Consider the following 12,548-nt stretch of genomic DNA (forward strand, 5'->3'; position numbering starts at 1 on the left):
ACTGCGGCCTGTCAGTGAGGTAGCTGGAGATCCAGGTGACCAGGCAGGGGTCCACTCGCATCCTATTCAGTTTGTCTTGAAGCAAAAGGGATTGGATGGTGTTGAAGGCACTCAAGAAGTCCAAGAAGAGGATCCTCACTGTGCCATTTCCCTTATCCAGATGCGAGTGTGCTCGGTGTAGCAGGTAGAGGATGGCGTCTTCCATACCGACACCTGCCTGGTATGCAAACTGCAGACAGTCCTGGGCATGTTGTACCTGGGGTCTGAGGAGGCTGAGGAAGAGCCGCTCCAATGTCTTCATCAGATGTGAAGTGAGTGGCACTGGTCGGAAGTCGTTCAGCTCGCTGGGCCGATTCTTTTTGGGAACTGGAATGATACATGATGTCTTCCAGAGGGTGGGCACTCTCCCCAGCTGCAGGCTGAGGTTGAAGATGCGTTGGAGTGGTTCACTCAGTTCAGTAGCGCAGGTCTTCAGTAATCGGAGACACACCTTGTCCGGGCCTGCTGCTTTCCTGGGCTGAAGCTTCCTCAGTTGACCTCTGACCTGGTCTGCAGTAATGCATGGAGGAGTCTGTGTTGAGGTGGGGGAGGAGGGGGCTGCTGTGATGACTGGGGGGAGGTGTGTTGAGGGATGAAGGAGAGATGGCTGCAGTGAGGGAGAGGGTGGGGGGGACGTGGGCTGGTTGAACCGGTTGAAGAAGTCATTCAACTCGTTCGCCCTCTCCACGGTCCCCTCAACGACTCTGGTCTTTGTATTGTGGCCTGTGATGGTTTTCACACCTTCCCAGACCTCCCTCATGCTGTTCTTCTTCAGCTTCTGCTCCACCTTTCTCCTGTAGCTGTCCTTAGCTTCCCTCACGCAGCGTTTCGCCTCTTGCTGTGCTGCTTTCATTGCCTCCCTATCCCTGCTCCTGAAGGCGGCCTTCTTCCTGTTGAGGACAGCTTTAACACCGTACAGTCTTAGTGGGGGAGACCACATCTGCACAGAAGTTGAGGTAATCCGTCAGACAGTGTGTCAGCCCCTCTATGTCCTCACAGTGTGGGCTAAGCAGCACATCCCAGTCCATGATGTCATAGCAGTCTCTGAGGGCATCTTCCATTTCAGGGGACCACCTCCTGATGGAGCTAGTTGTTGCAGGCTGCCTTTGAACCAGGGGGGTGTACTTCGGCTGTAGACGAACCAGGTTGTGGTCAGACTTCCCTAGTGGGGGGAGGGGTGTGACTCTGTATGCATCCCTCACATTAGCATACAGCAAGTCAATTGTCCTGTTGTTCCTTGTTGGACAATCCACAGCCTGGTAAACAGCAACTGAGGTAGAGTCCAAAGTAGCGTGATTAAAGTTCCCAGAAATGATCATAAATGCCTCAGGGTGCTGTGTCTGCAGCCTTGCTGTGACAGAGTGAATCCTCTCACATGCAGCGTCTGTGTCTGCCCTCGGAGGGATGTAAACACAGATGGTGATCACGTGACTGAACTCCCTCGGCAGATAATATGGCCGCAGGCTAATGGCTAGTAGCTCCAAGTCCGTGCAGCATAAAACTGTCTTTACGGAGATATGTCCCGGGTTACACCAGTGGTTGTTAACATAAATGATGAGCCCCCCGCCTTTGCTTTTCCTGCAAGTTAGTGTCTCTGTCGGCTCTCACAGCAGTGAATCCCCGCAGGTCCATGTTAGCATCCGGTACAAGGTGTGTTAGCCATGTCTCCGTAAAGATAAATAAGCTGCTCTCCCGATAAATCCGCTGGTTGTTCAGTGCGGATAGCTCTTCGACTTTATTTGGCAGCGAGTTCACATTTCCCATGATAACGGAGGGAATGGATGGTTTGTAGCACCGCCGGTTGTCCGCTAGCCTAGCCTTTAGCTTAGCTCCGGCTTTGCAGCCCCTGGGCTTCCTCCTCAACTCGGCCGGGATGGGGTGTCATATCCCAGCTCATCCCATTGTTTTCAGGGCCAGCAGCTCCTCTCTCAAATAAGTGAGAAAGCTGGCTCCTGGTTGCGTGTTAAAGTTAAAAATATCCATGTGATATAAGTAAAACACACTATGTCTTTGTAAGAAGAGCAGAAAAGTAAAAAAGGTGGGAAAAAAAGAGGTTTAAGGAGCTAAAAACTACAGAGCTACTGGAGAGGCAGCCGTCTCACACAGCGCCCATTTGTGCAGCAGTAACTGCAACTAAACGTTTCCGGTAACTGTTGATCAGTCCTGCACACCGGCTTGGAGGAATTTTAGCCCATTCCTCCGTACAGAACAGCTTCAACTCTGGGATGTTGGTGGGTTTCCTCACATGAACTGCTTGCTTCAGGTCCTTCCACAACATTTTGATGGGATTAAGATCAGGAATTTGACTTGGCCATTCCAAAACATTAACTTTATTCTTCTTTAACCATTCTTTGGTAGAATGACTTGTGTGCTTAGGGTTGTTGTCTTGCTGCATGACCCACCTTCTTTTGAGATTCAGTTCATGGACAGATGTCCTGACATTTTCCTTTAGAATTCACTGGTATAATTCAGAATTCATTGTTCCATCAATGATGGCAAGCCGTCCTGGCCCAGATGCAGCAAAACAGGCCCAAACCTTGATACTACCACCACCATGTTTCACAGACAGGATAAGGTTCTTATGCTGGAATGCAGTGTTTTCCTTTCTCCAAACATAACGCTTCTCATTTAAACCAAAAAGTTGTGTTTTGGTCTCATCCATCCACAAAACATTTTTCCAATAGCCTTCTGGCTTGCCCACGTGATCTTTAGCAAACTTCAGACGAGCAGCAATGTTCTTTTTGGAGAGCAGCGGCTTTCTGCTTGCAACTCTGCCATGCACACCATTGTTGTTCAATGTTCTCCTGATGGTGAACTCATGAACCTTAACATTAGCCAATGTGAGAGAGGCCTTCAGTTGCTTAGAAGTTACCCTGGGGTCCTTTGTGACCTCACCGACTATTGCATGCCTCATTCTCGGAGTGATCTTTGTTGGTCGACCACTCCTGGGGAGGGTAACAGTGGTCTTGAATTTCCTCCATTTGTATGCAATCTGTCTGACTGTGGATTGGTGGAGTCCAAACTCTTTAGAGATGGTTGTGTAACCTTTTCCAGCCTGATGAGCATCAACAACGCTTTTTCTGAGGTCCTCAGAAATCTCCTTTGTTTGTGCCATGATACACTTCCACAAACATGTGTTGTGAAGATCAGACTTTGATAGATCCCTGTTCTTTAAATAAAACAGGGTGCCCACTCACACCTGATTGTCATCCCATTGATTGAAAACACCTGACTCTAATTTCACCTTCAAATTAACTGCTAATCATAGAGGTTCACATACTTTTGCCACACACAGATATGTAATATTGGGTCATTTTCCTCAATAAATAAATGATCAAGTATAATATTTTTGTCTCATTTGTTTGACTGGGTTCTCTTTATCTACTTTTAAAATTTCTGTGAAAATCTGATGTTGTTTAGGTCATATTTATGCCGAAATATAGAAAATTCTAAAGCATTTATAAACTTTCAAGCACCACTGTATTATTAAAATGATCAAATTATCCATTGTTGTTTAGCCCTACAGTTAGTCACAATTGACTTAATTCTTCTCAGAATCATCACAGAAGCGGTCTTGATTTTAGTGGGTATAGGACATAGCCAAAACCCATAATATGTGTCCGTTTGAACATTTTGTGGCCACATGCCATTTCTTGGCCATTCTTAGCTCACAGCCATTAGCTGTAAGATATGTACATGGATTTGGTTCTGGCAAATCAAACAACTTTCATGATGCTCTTGTCTGATATGCTAAATGCACCAAGGCAGCAGAACAACCACCATACACTGCACAAATGCAGCCGAGCCCTCTACTGAAATGAATAGGAGGTGGTATGGCTAAGTCGCAGGCAGACATGTACAGTGAGACATGCACAATATGGTCAATAGTGTTACACTGGTCCAGGGCTTTAGATGAAGTCCTTGGATAAACTGGCATCATTTGGACTGTTGGTGGATTTTGTGCTGCTTAGATTCTAAGGAAGTATAGATAGAGCCTCTTCTGTGTCAGTGTTGGTACATGTGTTTTCTGAGAAACTTCAAAAGATGAAAAGGAAGTCTGGAAGTTCAAATAAGGATTTGATTTTCCTCCTTCCGTTTGATGTGACTAAGTAGGATAAGCAGTGCTTAAGGGTGGAATTTGTTTTATTTGTGGAACTTGACTTTCACCTCATCTGTCTAATATAATTAATTACTAATGACTGTTATTAGCCCTCTGATAATGTTTTCCATTGATCAGTTTTAGCTTTTGCCCATAATGATGAGTGGACCATGAGTAGTCCATTTTAGCAGAAACATTACCAATTTTTCGAGGTGGTGTTCAATGTGCTTGTTTACATGTGCATGACTTTAAGGCATAGCAAGACTTTAATAACTTTTTTTTGTTTACATGGACATTTTATAAAATTACAGGAATATGAAGAAATACTTCTGTCCACATTTAGGATTATTGTACATGCATATTTATAAATTTGTGATATTGTGAAAATCACATAGCATGATTTTATCCCTCACCCAACAAAATGTCCTTCCCCTATTAGTTTGTAATAGTTTATCCAGTGACAATGTCTTTGCCTCCAGTTTAGCAAACATCCCCCTCACACCAGAGACGGCACGGGACCAAGAACGACGCATTCGCAGGGAGATCGCGAACAGCAATGAGCGCAGGCGCATGCAGAGCATCAACGCTGGTTTTCAGTCCCTCAAAACACTCATACCACATAGTGATGGAGAGAAGTTGAGCAAAGTGAGTCAGTTTTTTTAAAAATAATAATAAATATACTGCAATAAAACTATGCAAATAAAACTGGTTAAATTCAGATGTTGCAATCATGTAGTTTGATGCAGTGCTTGATAATGATGGTGGAGGGTGAATTTGGATAATTGTAAGATTATTGGACTGTATAAGATTCCAGTGTAGACATCTCGAGATCCAATGAATTACGACAATAAGCCACACCGGATTGGCTTGTATATAAAATTTGGCGTGTGTGTATGTGTATATATATATATATATATATATATATATATATATATATATATACACACACACACACACGCACATACATATATAAATAAATTGTGTGACAATGTGACATACATTAATCAAATAAACATTGTAATTTTAGGAAATTTGGCATTTATACATATATATGCCAAATTTCCTAAAATTACAATGTTTATTTGATTAATGTATGTCACACTGTCACACAATTTAATGGTTTATAGTCAGATTTAATGTTGTAGAACATCTGAGAGAAAAGTTAGTTCCTGTTCTGAATTATAGCTGTGATAAAGTCATTCCCTTAGCAGCCTCACTCTTTTATCCTCTCTTTCACTTGCCTGATTGGATCACACAAACTCTTCTGTTCTGAAGACTTTCCAAAGAACTGTGACTGTTACACAGCACGTACAACCAAGATTTTTTCCATAAATCTTAACTGAATGTCTCCTAACAAAAGTGTCTACATCAGTGATTGAGAAAGAAGAACATTTTTTAAATTTCTTTATTTTTAGTCTTAGATTATATGGGGTACCTGTGATAAGTGTGTGTGTGTGTGTATATATATATATAAAAAATACACACGTACACTCTCTCACACACACACACACACACACACACACACACACACACACACACACACACACACGAGTGCATCTAAAAAAAAAAAATTTTATCCCCTGCTGGCCAAAAGGCCCAAAGGGGGATTATGTCATGGCGAAGTCCATCTGTCCGTCCCAGGAAAGGTTCTCACCTTCTGCAATCAACTCCTCTCACAGTTTTTGGAGGAATTTCACAAAACTTGGCAAAAGGCTTTGTTATAGAACAGTAATACGCATATTGCAATTTCATTTGCAATAGATTATAGCGGGGGATATTGTGCTCTTAGAGCACTCTTGTTTAGTAATTGAATTCAAAAAGGTAAACTTTCATATTCTGTTTTCATTACATGTAAAGTGAAATATTTCAAGCTTTTTTGTTTTAATTTTGATTATTGCTTCGAGCTCATCAAAATCAGAAATCCAGTATCTCAAAATATTAGAATATTTAATTTAGAGTTTGAGTAAAACAGTATAAATTCTGTGTACATCTTGGTCGAGTTGAGTACATGCAGCCACAATCATGGGAAAGACTGCTGACTTGGCAGTTGTCCAGAAGCCGATCATCGATACCCTCCACAAGCTGGGTAAACCACAGAAAATCATTGCTGAAAAGGCTGGCCAGAAAGGGTACACAAGCAACAGGGATGACTACAGCCTTGAGAGGATTGTCAAGAGTTCACTTCACAAGGAATGGACTGAGGCTGGTGTCAGTGCATCAAGAGCCGCCACACACAGGCATCTTCAGAAAAGGGACTACAACAGTTGGATTCCTATTCCAAGCCACTCCTGAACCAGAGACAATGTCAGAAGCATCTTACTTGGGCTAAGGAGAGAAAGAACTGGACTGTTGCTCAGTGGTCCAAAGTCCTCTTTTCAGATGAAAGTAAATTTTGCATTTCATTTGGAAATGAAGGCCCTTGAGTCTGGAGGAAGAGTAAACAGGCACAGAATCCAAGGTGTTTGAAGTCCAGTGTGAAGTTTCTGCAGTCTGTGATGATTTGCGGTGCCATGTCATCTGTATTGGTCCACTGTGTTTTATCAAATCCAAATGCAGTCGTCTACCAGGAGATTTTAGAACACTTCATGCTTCCATCTGCTGACAAGCTTTATGGAGATGCTGATTTCCTTTTCCAGCAGGACTTAGCACCTGCCTACAGTGCTAAACCTACCACCAAATGGTTTGCTGACCATAATATTATTGTGCTTGATTGGCAAACCAACTTGGCAGACCTGAACACCATAGAGAATCTATGGGGTATTGTCAAAAGGAAGAGGAGAAACACCTGACCGAAAAATGTAGGTGAGCCAAAGGCTGCCATCAAAGCAACCTGGGCTTCAAAAACACCTCAGTCGTGCTACAGGCTGATTGCCTCCGATTTTTGATTAATCTTAGGAAATATTCTAATAATTTGAGATACTGAATTTCTGATTTTCATGAGCTGTAAGCTATAATCAAAATTAAAACAAAAAAGGCATGAAATATTTCAGTTTACATGTAATGAATATAGGGGCATCACGGTGGTGTAGTGGTTAGTAGAGTTGAGCCGGATACTCAGCTGAAACGAGTATCCGGTACGGATAAAGCACTTTTGCCGAGTACGAGTATTATACGAGTAATACGAGTCAATATCTGTGCTTGGACTGAATGAAAATCCTCACACAGTGTCACAGCGCCCCTCCCCTACACACACCACTCTGCTCACTCATACAGAGAACAGCTCCCTGTCTCTCCGGTTCGTGGGGCTTTTCCGTTAACGTTTCGGGTTTCTTCAGCTTCAAGTTTGTTTTTATTTCAGTTTGTACTTACTTATAACCAGTAGAGTTCTGGTAAATGTGGGTTTGTTCAGACGTGGTGCTTGGTAGAAAGCGACTCGCGCTGCGTCTCTGCCTGTCGGAGATTTTTTTTCTTTTTTTAACCGTCGGTTAAAACAGTTTTTTTGACTTCACGCATTGAGTGTCTGACACTTTCTTGCTGTAATTCATGTAAAAATAAAGGTAGTAGTGGTATAAGTATTACAAATTAAGCTACACACGCACACTCTCTCTCTCTCTCTCTCTCTCTCTCCTGGTCGTCGGAGTTTTTTTTATTTTTTAAACCGTCAGTTGGCTCTAACCAGTTTTATTTTACTTCACGCACTGAGTGTCTGACACTTTCTAGGTAGTAGTGGTATAAATAATAATAAGCTACACACACACACACACACCTGGTGTGGAAATAAAAAAAAAGAACCAAAAAAAAAAAAATCACACTGATCATAAAAAAAAAAGTTAAAAGTTAAAAAAAGAAAGTTATGTTGAGTATGAAAACTCTTGTTCATTACATTTCATTTCATAATTGCAACCGCATGTGTTGTATTCATTGTTGCAAAACTTGTTCTGTAAATAGTTCGTTTGCTATCGTGATCAAAACCATTGATCTGAAGCTCAATGCTGATGCTGTCCTGTAAATAGTTTTCTAATCAGCAATAAATACTGTATAACAATTTCTGATCAACCCATATCAATTACATGCTTAAAATAACATACTGGTTAAAGCCCCGCCCGTTTCAAGACAACCAGACCCACTTCCTGGTTAAATCCCGCCTACTTCTGGGTTAGGCTCCACCTACTCTGAGTACGGATACGGATACAGATAATTCATATGGTTAACAGATACAGATAATGCTGTACTCGCTCATCCCTAGTGGTTAGCACTGTCGCCTCACAGCAAGAAGGTCCTGGGTTCAAACCCAGCGGCGGGTGAGCGCCGTTCCGTATGCAGTTTGCATGTTCTCCCCTTGTCTGTGTGGGTTTCCTCCGGGTGTGCTGGTTTTCCCCCACAGTCCAAAGACATGCAGGTTAGGCTAATTAGTGGCTCTAATTTGACCGTAGGTGTGAGTGTGAATGGTTGTTTGTATCTATGTGTCAGCCCTGCAATGCAGGTCATTGCAGGGCTGACACATAGATACAAACAACCATTCACACTTGTCCAGGGTGTACCCCGCCTCTCATCCATAGTCAGCTGGGATAGGCTCCAGCTTGCCTGGGACCCTGTAGAACAGGATAAGCGGCTACAGATAATGGCTGGATGGATGTAATGAATATAGAATACAGGTAGTTGTCGACTTACGACCTATGCGACTTACAACCGATCAACTTTACGACCGTCTGGTTATGACTGGCAAGTGTTTCCCAGCTGAGCTAGCTGAGCGTACGACAGTTTCCGCCTCAGCTCCTGGCAGCGCCCAGCATCCAGCCAGTGTTGCCAGATACTGCTGACGGTTTCCAGCCCAAAATATGTTCAAAACCCACCAAAATGCACTTAAAACTGCCCAATCTGGCAACACTGCATCCAGCCTCTTCTATTATGTGTGCAGTGTTTCGCTGGACAAACAACGAGTGAGCTACAGCGCGCGTATGGCTTAACCAGATCTTGTGCTATAACGTGCGCAGCTGGTAAAGTAACTTTCACTTTTCTGTTACACTGTTCTGTGTCCAATGTCCAAAATGAAAAGTTAGTTTTCAACTGTTCAGCTAAAAAAATGTAATTAAAACGATTGTGTTGTTGAAATGATGTGTTTGCAATTTATTTATAATCAAAAACTGATACAGGTGGATGAAAGAGTGATAGTGTGATAAAGTACTATACTAGTACTACTGAGTGATAAGAAGTCCTAGTGAATGCTTGATATGTAGACAACAATAAATAATTAGGTGTATTTTTTGGCGTGCGCTGTGCGTGCGCACTTTGGCTCAAAATAATATACTGGCAAGAAATAAAAGTTACTTTCACCCCTGAGTGTGCAGTGTTTGACTTAAACCAAATAATTAGCCAAGGTAATGAAATAAGAAAATGTAGATAAAATAAGACTTTAAGATGATTACAATATCATTACACATCACAATATACTTATGTTCATTTAACATAGGCCGACTTACGACCAGATCGGTTTACGACCGGTCAGTCGTAACCAAACGCAGTCGTAAGTCGACGACTACCTGTATATGAAAATTTACCCTTTTGATTTAAATTATGGAAAATAATTTTTTCATGATACCAGGGCTCAACATTAACTTATTAATCCACTTGTCCCGTCAGACAAACAGCAGGATTTTTCACTTGTCCTGACCATAACCTCTTTATTACTATATATTTACTAGTTCAGTGAAAGGAAAGTGATTAACAAAGTTTACAAAAAAAAGCAGGTATAGTTATGATCATTATGCTTTAATGATTTTTAATTTTTCAATAAAACAAACTTTAACTGTAACAGTAAACAAAAACGACCAAATGCCCCATTATGGTGCAGGTGTTGTTATAAGCCATTACCTGATCTGCAGTTTTAAGAGTTAGACTCATCCAAATTTAAAGCTTCTGTAGGAAATAAAGTTAAACCTTGATTAATCCAGTAAAATGTGAAGCGTAAATTAATTTAAAGAAATGAAACTGAAAGAAAACAAGTTGGACATGATAAGGGTGACAGAATCACGTTGTGAATGAAAACAAACCAGAAGTGAGTTTGGCACTGTTGTAAAATTCCCGCAGCATATTTTACGACATTTGTGATGGTTAATGTGTACCATACCAAAAAAAATAAAAAAATAAATAAATACAGTGAATGTCCAAATGAAATGAAGATTTCCCACAGATTGTTTTTGTTTTTTTAGGTATTTGATCGCCATTTCTCCGATTTCAATTAATTCTGAGTCTAATAATCTATAATTAGATATTATGACATTGTTATTTTTACGCACTCACCTGCTGTACTCGGCTTCCCTGGAATTTCGTAAACAGTAACACAGCCGGATCACTGAGGAGATTGAACTAGTTTTGTTGAAACATTGATGTAACTCTGGAATAATTACTCTAAAAATAGTGATTTTCAACAATCCCTAAAAGATGTGTTGTCTGGGGTGGTTATATGTAACACTTTGATTAATTTTCACTCATCTGTAAACCAAATTAGATAGGCCTATATTTTCTATACTAGAAAAGCACTCGGAGAGCGCAGACCTCCGCCAAGAATCCTTTAAAAAAATCCGGGATCCAGAAGGTGATCCGGATCACCGCCAAAATTTAATGGATTGTTACTTGTGCCCAGTCATACCTCTGGAAAAAATTTCAGAGCAATCCGTTCATTACTTTTTCCGTAATGTTGCTAACAGACAAACCAACCAACAAAAAAACAAACAAACAAACGCTACTGAAAACATAACCTCCTTGGCGGAGGTAAATATGTGACAAAATATGTAGACTACTTATACTATTTATGTAAACTGCTTATTACTAGTATTTAACTCATATTTTTTATATTCTGTTGCAACTTTAGGTAGGAATTCAAGGAGTTTGGCATCATCATGTAGCCTTAGCAGTGAGCCAGCTCGTATAAATAATATGCACATGAACAAATGACACTGTTAAACTCACCTCAGCATATCTTCTACCATCATTTAACCCACTATGAGCAATGCTAAAGTCACTGTTACAAACAGTACAGCATGTAACACTGTCATTATTTTTACCCCTATTAGGCAAAGGTACGTTTTCATGAAGTCTGAGGTGTAGTGAGTTTTGTATTTTCGTTTTTTGGGGTACTTTGCCATGATGCTCCTGGATATGCTGACCTGACGGACGCTCTGTCTGGGAGAGAAGATGTAAAGCCCACCCACACAGAATGCTGATTGCTCTGTCTTGCTAAGTAGACCAATCAGGATGTTCTCTGGTTCTCTCTCTTGTGTGTGCTCTCGCTCACCTGCTCTTGATTCTAGGATATTGTATCTAATTTGCAGGCGTCAGGGAGCCACTATGCAAGAGATTCACGGAAATTCCTGGAGAGAGGGGAATAATTCAACTTGTCCTGTCGGATAGGCAGATGCAGATTTAACTTGTCCAGACCAAATATTTGGTTGTCTTGGACAGTCAGACTACCGTTAATGTTGAGCCCTGGATATTCTAATTTTTTGAGATGCATTTGTGTGTGTGTGTGTGTGTGTGTGTGTGTGTGTTAGACATTAGTGTTTTATTCGGAAATACACCACTAGTATTTTTCATACGAACTACATCCAGGACCTGAGTAACATTTTCGATATCTTCACGAATGAGGATATCGATGAATTGATTAACTTGCATAGTTTTTGTTTGTGGGGGTGTCTGTATAATAAAAAATAAATTACATGTTGGCTTGAAGATGTGAAGTTTATCTTCTCATGTTGATGGAAAAACTCATTTTTTATACAAAATACATCCTGGACCTGAGTAACATATTTTCCATATATGACACCTTTGTTTTCACCAGCATTAACTTTTTCAGCAGTTTGTGTTATAGTAGCTCTTCTGTGGGATTGGATCATATGGGGACTTTGTGCCCCATGTGAATCAGTGAGCCTTCGACACCCATGACGTTGTCGTCAGTTCACTGGTTGTCCTTCCTTGGACCACTTTTGGTTGGTACTAACCACTGTATATCAGGAACACTCCACAAGATGTGCCATTTTGGAGATGTTCAGACCCAGTCATTTAGCCATCACAATTTAGCCGTTGTCAAAGTTGCTCAGATTCTTACGCTTGCCCATTTTTCCTGCTTCCAACACATCAACTTCAAGAACTGACTGTTCTCTTGCTGCTTAATACAACCCCGATTCCAAAAAAGTTGGGACAAAGTACAAATTGTAAATAAAAACGGAATGCAATGATGTGGAAGTTTCAAAATTCCATATTTTATTCAGAATAGAACATAGATGACATATCAAATGTTTAAACTGAGAAAATGTATCATTTAAAGAGAAAAATTAGGTGATTTAAAATTTCATGACAACAACACCTCAAAAAAGTTGGGACAAGGCAATGTTTACCACTGTGAGACATCCCCTTTTCTCTTTACAACAGTCTGTAAACGTCTGGGGACTGAGGAGACAAGTTGCTCAAGTTT

General features: G+C 41.1%; 1 protein-coding gene across 1 annotated transcript in view; it reads left to right on the forward strand.

Moving 5' to 3' along the window:
- tfap4 (transcription factor AP-4 (activating enhancer binding protein 4)) overlaps positions 1–12,548 on the forward strand; it is an 86,064-nt gene that overhangs the window by 11,508 nt on the left and 62,008 nt on the right. The window contains exon 2 of the mRNA XM_060901423.1: positions 4,618–4,783. Within this exon, the coding sequence (XP_060757406.1) occupies positions 4,618–4,783 (166 nt within the window). The remainder of the gene's footprint in view (positions 1–4,617; positions 4,784–12,548) is intronic.

The sequence above is a fragment of the Neoarius graeffei genome, chromosome 20 (genome assembly GCF_027579695.1).
Source record: "Neoarius graeffei isolate fNeoGra1 chromosome 20, fNeoGra1.pri, whole genome shotgun sequence".
NCBI lineage: Eukaryota > Metazoa > Chordata > Actinopteri > Siluriformes > Ariidae > Neoarius > Neoarius graeffei.